The sequence below is a fragment of the Manduca sexta genome, chromosome 25 (assembly GCF_014839805.1).
Source record: "Manduca sexta isolate Smith_Timp_Sample1 chromosome 25, JHU_Msex_v1.0, whole genome shotgun sequence".
NCBI classification, from domain to species: domain Eukaryota; kingdom Metazoa; phylum Arthropoda; class Insecta; order Lepidoptera; family Sphingidae; genus Manduca; species Manduca sexta.
The window spans coordinates 14,504,311-14,521,168 of NC_051139.1; the positions used below are offsets into that span (position 1 = coordinate 14,504,311).

The following is a 16,858-nucleotide window of genomic DNA, read 5'->3' on the forward strand; positions in this document are numbered from 1 at the left end:
CAATACATCATATTTTTTTTTTAATTTATTTATACATATATTATAACACCATACCAGTTGATACTAATGCGATGTTATACAGATTTAATCTTAACAATTGATTTCAATACATCTATGAGCTATTTCTGTGAATTCTGACAGGTTATATATAAATATATCCAAGTTCTGCAAAATATAGGCGACTAAACCTTCAGGGTCCAACTATTCACAGACGAAAGCATTAACAACATCAAAACGAAGCTATAAATCATTTAGCGCTGTGCCCGCAACGCAATGAGCGTTTCCTTTTCCACCCACAGAACATTAGTCTTTATTATTGAACGCTAACGTGTTATAGAACATTGACAATTGCTATTATAGGGTGGTTGACTCCAGTTAATTTATTTTTTAACAAACATTACTTAAAATTTTAAAACATTAACAGACACTTTGTGCGCATTCTCCACGAGTAACTTAGAAATGGTATATTTTAGGATCATAAATTGTTTTAGATTTTGAGTTGTCGAAAATGTACCTCTGTTTAAACAATTAAATATTGATTGACTAGTTTGTGGCTTAAAACAACACTTATGTCGGTAATATACCTAAATTCTATTAAAGTGCGTTCAAACAAACAAAAACTTCTGCTTCGTAATGAATGTATATATACACTGCCAAGAACTACGCTAACATTTACAAACTCTTCTCTAGCAAAATCACGAAAGCTCTTTTGTAAAGACTGACTCAAATCCAATTTCCTTAGTAAAACACTGTTCAATATTCAACAAACGACGACGTGCCATCCCATCCGTTTTAATGTATAACTGGCAATTAACTATCATAATAGAACTTCATCATACGTAATGGAATGGGTTAATGTGAATTTCCACGAAGTACCTGAAAGAATAGTTTCCTTTATTGTCAACATTGTTTAAGGAATATGTTTTGATTTCTTTTAAACGTATGACGTCACGACTCACTGGCAACTTGCTTATGATGGCAATCGTTTTACTGCACATATCAGTTGCAATACAACCCAGAATGTTGGATTACATCGCATAACACATAATCACCTAGTTAAATCTCAGATTATTTATTTTTACAAAATGCCAAGCGCATTAGATTTTTTTCTTCGTTTTAACATAAGCTTACCTGCCTTTGATTAAGTTCGTAGCCATTTCGTCATCATCATTATTTTTAGCAACATCAGCAGTTATAAAGATGCCAATGACTGCCATATTGTAATGGAATCAATATGCTGAAAGCAAATAATTTTACTGTTAGGTATCAGAATTTTCAATCAGTGGTTCATAGACATATAAGTAAAGTTTGCTTTTGCGGTTCTTAAAATATATCGTAGACATAACGCAACAAAAAATCTTGATATTGCGAAATTATTTTTCCATTCTGATCCTAAATGATGGTTGATAGGAATTTTCATTGCTTGAAATAAAGCTCTACAGTTAAACATGGTAATTATCTTTGTGGGCGTATTTAATAAAAAGTTCTCTGCTAAATGATTCATCTTTGGTAGATAATAACAGTATTTTCCTTCAATATCGGATAACGAGGGTCGAATTTGTAATGTCGGTTTAGTTGAACTGGCAATTTGTTCTCAAGGCATATAAATCATCGACGTTAATCTAATTTACAAAATTTTATTTACGTTTGATAAAAATGTTTTATATTACTGATTCTAGAAGCCTACTAGTGTAGTTGCTTTTCAAAATAAACAACATCATCCATAACATGAAAACACATTTTTTTTTGGAAGGCTTACAGACTAATAACATTAAATTAAGTCACATCAATGTATAATTAAGTTGCTAATAACTAGCCTCACATTTGTATACAAATATCGATAGAACCAAAAAAGAATAATAAAATAACAGTATTACTTATATAGTCCTATAAGAAGTATTACAGATATGAATATAATTTTAAAAGAATCATTTTCAAGTATCAAAATATAATTTGGCTAGAAGCCGCCTCACTGTGCTGGTTTTAGAACAGAACAGGTCAATGTCTGATACACGTGAAGCATATTAAAATTTAAAGCGCTGCGCAAAAGAAAAATTACGCCTGTAATTAGTTGTAAAGGGTACGCGCAATAGCGGACGCTGTCGAAACCAAAGAGGAAAACATAGTACAACATTCCTCGAACCTTCAGAACCTAAATACAAATAACTTAAGACGTAAAACAATATAACAATGATTAAGCCAGTACATCCCCGATGCCACCGCATACAAGACATTTGCATTTGTATAGGAAAGACAAACAGACGAGTTAATGCACGCGTCAACGTTTACTCACCACACTCGTGACCGAAGGATTGCGTCGTAAGCTAATTAAACTTAGCACGTACACGTTGCGAAGTTGTGTTTGATTTAGTAACTTGTGATGAAATTATGGGATTTACTACTAGAGACGAAGGGGGTTCACCTCTAGTTCTCAATACTATAATATCGCTGAAGGGAGATTTTGATGGTCTGGAAGGAGTCTAGCAGCAGTTAAACTTAGCACGTACGAGTTGCGAGGTTGTATTTGATTTGGTAACTCATGGTGAAATATGGTATTGACTACTAGACGCGAAAGGGGTTCATCTCTAGTAATGAGTCTCTAGTCTGAGTCTATGATTTCGCCGAAGGGAGACTTTGATGGTCTGGGAGGGAAACCAGGAGCAGTAAATGAGAATTGTTGTGTTTCAGAAGACATTGATACTAGTATTATAACTGGGTGTAGGACATTTGATTTCTCAAGATAACTGGAGCTGTTTCAAACCAAGCCTTCATATTTCAAAGTGCTCAGTGGTAGTGGTGAAGCGTCCATTCATTCTGATTCCTACGGTCTTTCCTTTTAAGTTTATTTACGTTTGTCTTAGTTTTTGTTTTCTATTAAATTGGTAGCGTTATGTTAACTATGTTTTTTTTTTGTTTTGGGTTGCCTTTTGAAAACTTTCATCCTTCGCCACTGCTGGGGTTGTTAGTTACTTAGCTATGAATAGTCGTGGTTATTGCCATTATTGTTTAAACGAACGTATGCTCTTTATAAAGTGAACTTCCATAAAAACAAAATTCGAATACTTCATCATAGAAAACAACTTTAATTTCACCATGAACACACACAACCCTATCGTTCCCGGACATGTCGCGTCATTTCGGCGGATCCATTAACCTTGACACAAAGCCGGGCGGACACACGATCCGTCTGCGACACAGCGCGTGAGTCAGCGGGAACACCTTATAACACGGAATGACGTAGCATCGTGTGCCGCTAGTGCAGGTGATGGTTGTTCTATCGGTGAAGTGATTGATAAGGCGTGAATGAGGTATGGTTTTCTCATTAAGTTAGTGGCGAAGACATTAGCGATATAGCAGTGGGTTAATATTGAAAGGTTCTATGTTCATTTTATTTATATTGCAAAAATTTGATTAAAAGTTTTCATGTTAGTAAAATTGGAAGAGACAATTCATGGTTATCCGTTTATTTATTTTCGGGATTATTGGAAAGTTTCGCTGAAAGATTTAGAATCATCTGATGATATAAATATAATTCAACTACCTTATGCCTGCTATTAAATGTATCCACAGCCGTAATATTTACCATTCATTCATTCTTTATTAAAAAATATTCATAAATAGGTATGTATGTATGTATAAGTTAAAACTCATTCCCTTATATTAACTGATAATTTCAAAATTTGTTTATACATACATATAACACGAAATGTAAAATACATAGGTATTTTACGCGTTACAATCGAACAGTATGAAATATAATTTCCACAGAGGTATTGTATATTCTGATGGCTTTTTATTCGGGATTAAGAACCTGCGTCAATCCATTCATCATTATTTTCGTAATACACTTGGATTACATACCACTAGCAATTCTCTGCGAGATTTGCTTTTGGCACTCTCCGAGATTCCGTCCACGTATCCACCATATCTAGTTCACAAACCTGCGAGCTCATTCGTATGAAGTCGTACGAAATATCGGCCAATCATGGTCAAATCAGCCCCCCACTTGTCAAGCGAAGTTTTGAATGTTTTCTACAAGTAGATGAACAATGGTGAACAAATGATGGCAAACTAGAATGACACGGCAAGTCCGATGTTAAGTGCTACAACTGGAAACATTAGCAACAAAACCTTAATTGAGTTCTGTCATTAGCAATAGACGCAATGTATGTATATTTTTTTATGTCTTTACAGTTAAAGTATTTGTAAATGCATTTCTGATAATTAATAGGTAACCCACATTTATTGAGAAGAACTGCAAAAACGTAACATTTCTCTGACTGCCAAAACTGCTTCTGCAAGGACAGTTTCCTTCGATTTCCTCAATGGGCATTAGGCAATCCCTTATCTACGAAAAGGAATGTGGAAATGATATGCTTTGATATAGCCATTGTATGCGGGTAATTTTTCACTTAAATCGATGCGTGTTAGAAATACAATTCAGTTTCACTTTTATTGTTATCATTAGTCGATTTACTGCAACCATTGTACCTACCAGCGGGTGTTTATTACCGATTCCTTACTGCTGACCTACTTGCAATAGTGTGTTTTACAATAGTTCTCATTTCCCGTAGTTTAGTTGTAAGATCGATACGTAGGAACTAGAAACTTTTACTGTATGGAAGGTCAGCAAAAGTAAGTCATTCGGTTCATTTAGAAATACTTTAGCTAATACAAGAAAGTTATTATTTCTCCCCCAAACCCCCTGTGACGTTGAAGGCTGCAGTCCTAGAAACGTCGGAGGAAAATTATCGTATACAAAAACTACAAAAAAATCCGAAAAACATAGTTTTATTTCAATGAAATATACTTCTAAAAACATTATTATGTTAGACCACCTACTTACATAAGCAATACCAATAGGTCTGTCTGGAGTCTGGACGTCTTTGGTAGCATCTTACGCCCAGAAGTGACCTCGTACCTGATAATGAGAATAAAAAATAGATGATCTTAGTCCAAATTCTAAATCCGTCCAACAGATAAATAGAGTAGAGTTTATATCTATTTACGTAATGTTAATCTAGTTACGAATGTACATTAGGGCTGCCACGTACGGGAGCTCTGATTAGACCCCGGGATGTTGTGTTAGGTCCGGTTTTGAGATATTCCGATTGATGGATTACATGTTGATGAAGACACGTTTCGGGATTAGCAAACATATGTATATAAATTATGTTGTATGTATAATATATTAAAGTAGTAAGTAGATTAGACAGAAAGGTCATATTGTCGCGTACGCCTGTATTACTACGGTTATTTATATATCATATTTTAGGCTGTATTTAATGTTGTTTAAATATTGTAAGTTTCTTATTTAAATATTGTTTCCTTTGGTAGAAATAGTAATAGTTGACGTTCCCCGTGAGTTCGCGTAAACGAATTTCAATTGTTTAATGTTTACATTTGAATAAAAATTAAATTCGTTTTAGTATATTTTCAAAAGGCGACAACCCTAAATCCTACGGACACGTGCACTTAACAATATTACACATCTTTTCTAGGCTATTTTGAAAAGTGTTTAGCCTCACGCCAAAGCCACGAAGCCGGCTAAGTTCTAGAAAAAATACGTAACGCTCACAATGTAGCGGCTTAATGAATTAGCGCCCCGGGCTGCGGTGTGGGCGGTTCGAAACTTGTTTACGTTTGTGATTGAATTGACCAGAGCCATATATGGCGGGATAGAATGGGAGAATTTTAATGAGATTTGTGTGTTTGAATTTGGAATATAAAATTAGTTGAACATGGAGGTAATGTTTTGTGTAAAAGGATTTTAAAATTGTTAAGGTACTACTGGTGTTTTTGAATAAAATTGTTTAATCTTTTTGTTTAGTTTATAATCTGATAGCGTTGGCCTACGGCTCCGCTAGCGTAAAAAAAATATTAATATAAAGACGGTTAACAAACATGCTCGGCTAATAAATAACAACATTACTAACTAAGAAACATGAGTAACATCATTCATAAATTTATAAAATTTATAAATCTTACAAGTCTTTGATAAATTTCAACTACACTACGCTGGTCATTCCGAGAGGTAGGTACAAGGCAAAAAATTAAGGAAGGAGCGCAAATGAAGGGCCTACAATGTCTTTCAAATTGGCAGAAGACAGAGATAGTTATTTATAGCTTGACGGCTGAAATAGACAAGATTTTTGTACCCATTTATAGGTTTTAATGATTGTCGAACACTTTTGTTAGCAAAGCGTGGATATATTTAACTATGCTTTGAAAATTTCATAAAATTGTACATTGTACTGCATTAGAAAATTTCTATTTCCTGAACTTTTCACAATGATATGTGCCCTTTTCGAAATTGCATATACAATTATAATAATCGTTGTTGTGTGGCATTAAATTTAAATTAAATCTCTACACTATCCTCTACTTCAGCACGCTAGAAACTTAGACCCTAGCAAATAACAAATAAAATACAAATTTCCGTAACTCAGAACTCGACTCGCAAACTTCCTGCATCCGTGTACTCAAATCCTTGGCCATCTGTTTTGATATTAATGTACTCACAAATGTCGGGCAAGGTTGTTACAAACATAATTTGTAATTTAACGTTAAACTTCTTTGTTTGTCCCAAAGGAATAGTGTTTTATTAAAGTGGACACGATGCTGTTTTGGATACGATTTCTAGCCTCAATCTGAAGTTCTAAGAGATGCTTATCATCATATGACACGACAGTTATGTACAATCATTCCATTCCTTTATGTATCATAATGATATCAGTCCTGTATTATATACTGTCTCACTGCTGCGCACGCGCCTTCTCTACTACTGAAAGGGATTAGGCCTTAGTCCACCACGCTAGCCTAGTGCGGATTGTTAGACTTCACATACCCTCATAATTCTTATAGAGAATTTCTAAGGTATGCAGATTTCCTCACGATGTTTTCCTTCACCGTAAAAACAAGCGATAATTCACAAAGATTCCCTTTATGTATCTAAAGAAAGTCCATTTCGTATTTAAATGTTTTCGCAATAAAGAAAATTACACAATAAAGGTCTCAAATTGTAACAACGTCAAGAAATCATTTCAGTCAATAGGTTTGCGTCTTAAATACCCTATAAAGCGTCCGTGAATGGAGCCCGCTACAATAGAGGCTGGCTGCCCTCAAAGAAATTCGCTGGGAAGATAAATTATAAAAAGATTTCTCTGTAGCGAATTGGGGACTTCTGCGGCCCCGTGTATTCATAAACGTTTACAATTTTTATTGACTGCCTGTTGGCATAGTTTGCGTGCACGAAACACCGCCCTGATTTCCTGATAAATTCTAATATAACTAATAAACACAAATAAATTCATACATAATACTTACCAATAAATTTTCCAACATCTAAAATGAAAAATTTTGCATGTGAATTCATTACATGCTGCTTCATTATTCTTTAGAATCTAGTTTATTTTTCTTAATGTGAATGAAATAGTTTGGATCGTTGACTTCAAAATCCAAATATTACTTCTTTTGATTTGTTTTTTGTTTATAATTTCGAGTTTGTTCTGGAGTAGGTGGGCAGGGATATGACTAAATATTTTCAGCATACTGTAACTGCAAGTGTCCGTTTCGTTCAAACCCTTACAAAAAAAACAAAACTTGTCCGTTTTCGGACGTACCAACATCAAAGTTCAATCACCATACAGCCAATAATAAAACCTTAATACTTTTTTTAAAATGCCACCTTTTTCCTTTTTTATTTTTTTCTTTCGGCATCGACCGACCTCGACACGGCACTGACCCGTTCGATTCATTCAACGACCAATATCACAATTCACGGCTATTTATTAAAAACAATTAGGCTTTTTTCTATGTTTACTTTTTTCCACCGACACGTAAACTGAAGCGTTCCAATTAGTTTGAAGGTTGAGTTTTTTAAACTATAATTATAATTTAGTTGGAAGACGGTAACAGCGTTTATAAGTGTAGCGTTAGGCATGTTTGTTCTTTATTTTTGAATATTATTTGTCACATTTTTCCATTGTAACGAAATAGTAATTGTAGTTGCTTGTTGTGTGATATTTGGATTCGCTCGGATAGCGACCACCATAAACAAAGTGTAAAAGTAAAACTCGCCATAGTGACCCACGACGTGCCGCGTTCTGGGATCAGTCTGTGTATATCCGGTATCAAACAGACCGCCATAATTATATCAACTGGCGAGGCATAATCACATCTCGTCACACGACACTATCTGGAGCCCACTTCGCTTACCGTCACTGCCTTGCCTAAAAAAAAAAGAAAATCTCATATCAATCGTACTTTACACTTCAAGTACATTGTAACACATAGTCAACACAATATAAATGCGTTGAGAGGGCCACGGTTCGCTCTGACACTTGCCCGGTCCCCCACAAGAGCGATTTTGCACGTCCGTTGTCATTAGACGTAATTTCCTTTCATGCAGCGAACCAACTGTTGTCCCGGAACTTTTTACTCATCCGCTAGGATCGTATTTACTATGTGTCGGAACTATTAGCTGTGTACGCGGTCATTCTAGCATAATTGTCCTATCACTTATCAATCGCATTTTTCAGTCAATCGTGAAAATTTACCAATCAGAAAAGATTTTTTGACTTACAAATGACGTATTTTGATTGGTCCATTCTCGGGATCAGACCGAAGATTAAAATTAGGATCGTTTATTGAAAATGACCGTTTAACTTCAGGATCGATCATTTTAGTTTAGTGTGATATTATTTTAATCCGTGATAATTCTATAATTGATATCGGATTGTGTAATTGGATACATTAGGAAACAGGATCAGGGGAAATTTAATTTGAGCTTTACCCAATGTTACGAACGCGAATATCAATATGATTTAAACTTACTAAAGATTGAATATCTAATATCGTCACACCATCACTAATAGAGACAACGTCAGCTTTAATTGCGTTAATATCTATTCAAGAATTAATTAACACTTTCAGATCCTCGGCAATTGTGTTAAAAAAATACAAAGAACCAGACAGCGCGTTGACCTCTATCCAGTTTTCCTTTTCTTTTATACTGTGCGGAGCGATTTAGCCTCTCTCTAACAAAGCTGGTAACAAAACTCTAAAGAATAAAGAGAAAAAGTCGTATTTTGTTCGCAGCACTTGTCACTTTTACCTTTTAAGTCTAACTCGGTTTAACTAAAGCCAGATGAGAATACTAATGCAACGTTAGAAGATTTAATTTTGCCAAATGTTGGAATCACGGAATAATACACCCGCGATGCTTGTTCATTCGCTTTTGCCTCCTATTGTGTCTGGATTCCCTACATCTATAAAAAAGGACTGTTATTTTTTTTTTATAAAACTGGTGAAATGAAGAGAAGTCTATTTAGCTGTTAAAAGAGGAATTCATAGTCAGTCAATATCTTCCTATAATAGACGCCGTATCAATGATATTCTCCGGAATTGTTTAGTTAAATACAAATGTTAAAAATATACTTATTTTATATTAGATAGAATTTTGGAATAATATTTTTTTGCATTCTCCGATGTTGAAATAAATATTCTTCTCACATTGGTTACATATACTTTATTGACTCAAATTGTTAATTCATTTTAAGGTTCTATGGGGGAACAGAATATTTATAAAAAAAGCATTTATTCATAAAAATATAAAATAATTCAAACACCATACCCTTTCTCTATAAATCCATACGTTGTTTACTCTTTCAGTTCCATTTACTTTTAATACTCACATGTAAGGGCTTTCGGTTCAAACAGTGTATTGTTCGCCGTTGAGCTTTCGTTCCTATTGTTGAGGTTTTTCATTTGTTTAATGGAAAAGTGGATGGATTTATTGTTGTTTCTATGATAATTGAATTTTGGCAGTTTTAAGTATAATGGAACGTTCTATTTCACGTGTTTTATTCATTCATCTATATGTATCGTAGTTTCAATTATTTTATTCAATTTTATAGTCTATGAATATTAATACTGTAAGAACAAATTTTCTTAAGAAGTATTTATTTTCTGTTCCAGCGAGTAGTAAAGAAGCCGTCGCAGCACCCCAGTCAGAAGAATTACTCCACATAACCCCGGAATTAGAAGTGACGGGCAGCCAGGAACACCGCCAATCGGAACGACAGAGTCGGGCCATGTATTATACCAAAACTCCGTTATTCACAACCCCAACGCCGGTCATTAACGTGACCGCAAACAACCAGACAGACAAAGAAGTTGAGGCTCTAATTGCGCCGAATATAACATTACCAAATAACACAGAGATCGCGCATCCATCAGTGGAATGGACGGCGGTCGACGCAGCGGAAGTAGCTGCAAATACTACTAACCAAAACTCAACCCAACCGTCAACAACATTGACTAATGTTACGGAATCACAAAACGTCACGTTCGTTAGCAAAAAACGGAATCTGACTAGGCCTGATTTCGTAAAAGATGATACCAGTTTGGAGGGAGTGGCTGAAAGTCGGATCGTGACAGAAAAACCACTATCGTTAGAGACAACGTTTCTGCAAACGCGGATACCGCCAAACATAGAATCTTCTAGAAGAGTAAAAGACCCAGCTGAAGGAGGGATGGACACTGGGGCTATAGCTGCTATTGCTTTCGGAGGGGTTGGGTTGGCCGCTTTAGCTGGTAGCGTGGCGTTCGTGATGTACAGGCGACGGTATCTGAACAAGCCTCAGACTTTAAATGACAAATGCTCGAATCCAGATTCGAGCGGATACCTTGACGATAGTACTATAAGGGTGAGTATATCGTATCATTTTTACGATTAACATGTAGTCGTGACAGAAGTAAAGTGAATTTGACTACCGTTGTAAATACGTGGCGACAGCTGTGTGCAGTTCCATCCAAATACAAAGTTTGCATGCAATTTAATCACTGGATTGCTATATGCAGATTTTGGTGTAATAAAAACCAAATGCGGATAACTTAATAGAAATTGTAGTCAGTGTAGTGTTCATTTCAATATTGCGCATGCAGTTAGTCCCATAACTTTATCGAATTTGTAAACTTTTTAGTTCCAAATTAGTCTGATTAAATCCTTAACCTAATTCATCAGCACTACGGTAGTTCAATATAAACTCCGAAACTCACAAATATTTCTTTATACACTTTAATGCGATGCTGCTCTTTCAATAAACTTTATTCTAATAGGCTAAAACTTTTATTACAATATATTCCATTTCAATTCCAGGACAACTCCGAAGAGATGTACAGTTTGGATAACGACTCGTTCCTCAACTCTCTGGAGGCTATGACCATACAGAACTACTGGACTGACACCGTCAAACACACCAAATTATAATGGTTAAGACCATGCTCAGACTTCGCTTCCATTAACAAATTATGGAAGTTCATCTGGATTCAGCGATATAACATTGATAAAAGGGATCTCAGGTTAATTGAAGGATACGGTAGTGCGAAAAGCAAGTTCTTATATGGCAAGGTAAATACAATTTTAACGCAATATAAATTAGATCTAAAATTCGCCTAAAATAATACGCCTAATAAAAAATATATGTATGACAATTAAAGGCATCAGATCGAAATGTGACAATGTAGAAAATTAATACGCATAGAAAACAGACTGTATCGAGGTCAATTGTTTCATGGCGAAACATGGTGGTCTATTTACAGCCAATGTTGTAATATTTATCGTAATAAATATGAAACTATATTAATGTATGTATGTAGGTAATACTTTTAGAGCAGTTGATAATACTTTTTTACAAGTTCTTAAGAATATTAAAGTTGCCAGTTACATAATTTTTTAAAAAAAAATTCGCCATCCTTCTTTTAATAAATATGTTAGTAATACATATTATTCTGTATTACTTCGCATTTTTTGTTTTCTTTTTTTCTTCATTTCTATAAATTATTTTGCCGTAATATTTTTAATAAGGCGTAATACCAATTAAAAATAATACCAAAAGCATATTTTATACAATGAATGAATGATAGCGTCCATTCAATTTGTTGTATCGAAAATTATACGGCAATTTCTCTATATTATTAACTTATAAAATAATACACGAAAATCAGGTTCGAACTTACATAAAACAAAACTATTTGTCGTATTTTATCATGGTATTTTATCTAATAATTTTCTCCCGACATTTCGAAAACTTTGCAGCCTTCATGGTTGTAACCATTTGCGCAAACATAAGACATTATTTTCAAATCAGAACTAATTTAAATCACATAAATAAAAAAAGGTTGGCTTACATTCCTATAAGAACTTGCCATTTTCACTACAGTATCTTAGATAAGAATATCGATGCCAGTTTTTACCCTTACTTTGCCTGAAAACAGTTAAACAAAATGCTATTTGTTTTTAACAAAAGAAACAGTGATAAATGTGTTTTTGATATCGTCATGGACATAAGAAACAGTTTACAAGAATTGCATAATGGGAATTGTGCATGCAAATGCATTGAGTTCTAAGTTAACATAATATTTTAATAAATAGATGTGATTTTCTATTCATAACGGCTAATACACTTACGTGTGATGTAAATAAATACTGTTGTGATAATCTTGTTTAGTTAGACTATGCCGCGAGTGATTTTACCATAAGTTTATTTTTAAGACTTGGTTATTTTTTTATTTATGAAACTAATCGGAGATTGTTGTTGTTTTTAAGAGATATTTCACTTAGAAATTAATGTTTTTTCTTGTTAATTTGTATATTGCCATGGTAACTATTTTAGCCTTACTGGAAGGTGTTTATACAATAATAAATACCACCTTTAAGTTTGATTGAAACGGAACGCGCCAGGATATTTACAAATGACTTAAGACATTAAGAAATAGGTTGGCTCTGTAATATGCAACTGTGCTAATAAATTTGTTATTTATGTTACATCACATTATTCCAAGTTTATTTTAAAACTTTATGTAGTATATCGATTAAATGTATTTACATGGGAGAATAATAAGGACTTTACAAAACCCTCTTGGCAACACCGTCAAGAGTATTGTACCTCTGATAAATCTTAATACTTGATCTGAAGAGGATTTATATTTACCCTTTGGAAATAGTGCTACAAAATGTGAATTATTCATCTGTCCTTCCTTTTTAATCTTGTTTATGGATACACGAGACGTTCTTTTATGATATATTCATATTAAATATAAAGTATTCTACAAATATAAAAAATTGTACGTATCAAAATCTTTTAGTTGAACTACAAACCTGTCATGGCAGGACACGTTCTTGTACGACTATAGATAAGTGTTGCCAGTATCCGATTTCAAAAATTTACTAAAAAATGCCATGTAAACACATTTAATCGACAGATTATATAAATATGTTTTGGCTGCTACCGAAACGATACCTAATAAGTATTTTATATTATAATATTATGTACATATACTTACTATTGTGTAGGTCAAATATAACTGCTATACGAGATCATAATATCATTGCCAAATTTTAAAATCTTTGAATATAATAAATATGCTATAACATGTTAAGTATTTTTGTCTTAAATAGTTTTTTTTTTAATTTCAATTGTTCTTTTATAGTTATTTCAGTAATTGCAATTAAAAAAGTTTTTTCTTTATTCAAACGTAATATTAAAGAGTTTTGCGTTATTCATTTCATATTTTCTTAGAATTAATGTAATTTCCTTTTAATCCGATAATTCTTTATAGACTAGGGCCTTGTCCAACGCGGTTCTTTTTGTATAATAGACAACATTCTGTTAATATTTTTAATCCTTTTGGATATGAGTTGCTCTGCAATGAGGGAAAATAATTTTACACTCACCAGATTAAAGTTGGCTAAAGTTTAAAAAAGTGTGTAAAGTGGTAATTTTTTCCACTACCATATGGCGCTGCCCTAGTGGCAAAAGCAACTGCCCCACATTGTAAACGTATTTCCTCTATGGTATTTAGTTCAGTACCTCTAGATCTAACAATAGTGTACAGTTAAGAGTGTGATCTCAATAGATACGAATTATTTTGTCACTCAATAATATTACAATTTACCATAGGATTTCAATTATAACATAAATAATGTACTGCCCGTTGCTAATGTCTATGGACTTTGCTAGAAATGCAGGCACTATTTCTATCCTTGTCGCACCCGTCTATTTGACAATATACTGGATGTATGACGTCATAAGGCAGGTCTATAGATATTTCCGGCAGGCTGTATGTCAATGTCATTTTGATGTCACTGGCTTATAATGTAATGGTAATATTAGCAGCCTGGAGGGTAGAGGTAAGAACCATCTCGGTGTATGAAAAAGTGTCCGTCAAAAAGTAAAATTAGTAAATTTAGTAAATTGGTAATTGGTAAAATTCTATAAATAAGTACTTATTTGTATTTCCAAAGTTCTATTTTTTTTAAAAACGAAAACTTTTCGAACACTTACAGAATGACGGAAATTAGTTATTTGTAGCTAAGCATTATATTCTGTGTGTGACACGAAAAACCTGACACTGCACCTATGTGCAGTAGGTTGGCACCTACCTATGTAGGTACTTATAAATTGGAAAGATACAGTAGGCACTTATATCAATCCGTAACAAAACTTGCCTTGGTATTCCTTACTTTACTTGTAACATTATAAGCCAGTGACAATTCGTATATTTTAACTATTCACGTTTGATTGTGATTCGTCGTCCGTCCATCGGTTGAATTATTTTTAAAAGTTTTTCCTTTGTTATTCTTTTTCTGATGAATTTTATTGCGTTTTTTGAGATTCGTATTACTGAAAATTATTGTCGAGACAGTGGATCAATTTTTTGCTTTATTTCCATCTAAACGTAATGCACTGATTACGATTTGATTCACAAAATCTTGTTAAAAAAGAGCTAAAATTTCCGGTAGTTTATAACGCTATTAGACTCTTTCAATTATTACAATAATTAAAATGTATATTATTTTGTAAAGTATATTTCACTGTCTTGAAATTTTGAATGTTTTGTTTATATAAAAAATCATATCATCCGATAAACAATTAAGATATAATAACATAGACTTGTTGGCAGTACCGGCATATTACAAGCGATTTTGTATGTAGTAAGGAAATATTGATTATAGTTTTTAATTGTCTTGTAATAAATGCTTTTTGAATTTTCAAAAGAGAATTTATAGAATCTCTTAAATACAATAAGTGGCAAATATGTATTATCTATGATAGTATACAAGGACATTGATAATATACGAATAGTATATCGATTTGGTGTAAGATTTACTTAAATTAATGTAAGTTCTGAACTTTTGGCATTAGTGACGATTCAGATACGGTACAAATATTTGCGGATCTTACAAATATTTGTCCCAATATGGACATTTATTCTCATGCCGTTTGTTTCTCATGCCTACCGATAGAGATTTAAAAAAATTGCCGTTCATAATATATTCCTGAACACGATATGTAATCAAGCAGACGATGGAATTGTCTCATTTACTAATAAATATTTGAAATTATACAGTATTTTAGTGAATATTTGTTGCGTTTGTCAAATAACTGTGTCGTATTAAAATATTGACATAAATAGGTGTCAATGATTACAAATTGTAACAAATATTTATATACCAATTCTAAAGTCCATACTCCATAGCCTTGTATATTATAAAGAACGGTAGACAAGACAAGAAAAAATGATTTTTTTTCGTTAGCCAAAAGATTTTTTTTCAAAGTTTTCTAACGATAAAAATGTAGTTTTTTACATTTATCTGTAAAAAGTATTCCAATATTTTTTTACTTCCATATTGTGAATATTATTTTCGTATAGCTACTGCTGACAAAAAATTATAAACAGTTGCCATAAATTAGGCATGATGTGAATGTAAATAAATTATTTTTATTCCAAATTAATGTATTTAATTGTACCTATTTTAAGTGTATGATAGTGCATACAGAACAAAGATGAAACTTAATATTATGTATAGTATAAATAAAGTAATTTAATTATAACTATTGGTTCCGAAGGGAATAATAATTGTAATCTAGAATAATTAAATTTATTTTTATTTCTCAAATGTGTGTTATTTTAATAACCTCATAAATATAAGGGTTTAATTGTTTTATTACCCTTTGAACATATTACATATGTACTTTATATAATATGGAGCATTTTAAGAGTATCACACAAAAAATAAGTTTAAAATATAAGTAAACAACCATTTCTTGATATTAAGACTGATCTCTCCTTTCAAAAACGACGCCCGAATTCTACCCACAGATTCTATTATACTCTGTATCATCGATAGTTTCCCTGACTATTCTTTATTACTATTAAATTATATCATAGCTCCACTGTTAGGGTAATATAATGATATTGTAGATTTTTTTATCCAAGAAGCATATTTTACCTTTTCCAAGTTTGTCACACATATACAATTATGTCAGATTGTATATATGAATATCCTTCGTTTTACATAATTTAAAAAAAAAGGAAATGACACACTTACTTTAGTGATGGACGCTCTACGCGAATGCTTCAAAATATACCGTATCAATAATCTCGATTTGATCTTGTCTCTATGCTCCGCAACGCGTCGCGCCGATGGAATTATTATTATATGAATCAGAAAAGATAGCTATGATATTTAATGAAAAAAAATCCTCGTATCCCATCATTGTAAGAAAAAAATTATAGAAATATTATAAACTTTGCTCATACTACAAATAGCATTCAAGGTCTAGAACATTTAGTTCCCGTTGGTGAGTTTGAAATAAATTAAATACTAATTCAAAATAATAGGGTCTCATCAAGTTAAATATAAGAGGAGGTCTATGTTGCGGAGTACACTTCATGCAGGTGATGATAATGAAGTTGATTTATAGAAAATTATTGCGAATTTAATTTAACCATCGATTTATGTCAAATGTAATCGATATACTCGATATAAGCAATTTGAGTTGTAGTTAAT

The 16,858-nt window shown here is 32.9% G+C and overlaps 1 protein-coding gene across 1 annotated transcript in view; it reads left to right on the forward strand.

The window, feature by feature from the left end:
- The window catches only part of LOC115449076, a 27,249-nt gene extending 11,399 nt beyond the window's left edge, over positions 1-15,850 (forward strand). The window contains exons 2-3 of the mRNA XM_037442739.1: positions 9,979-10,709; positions 11,162-15,850. Of these exons, the coding sequence (XP_037298636.1) occupies positions 9,979-10,709; positions 11,162-11,272 (842 nt within the window). The 3' untranslated portion in view covers positions 11,273-15,850. The remainder of the gene's footprint in view (positions 1-9,978; positions 10,710-11,161) is intronic.
- The last annotated feature ends 1,008 nt before the right edge of the window (positions 15,851-16,858 follow it).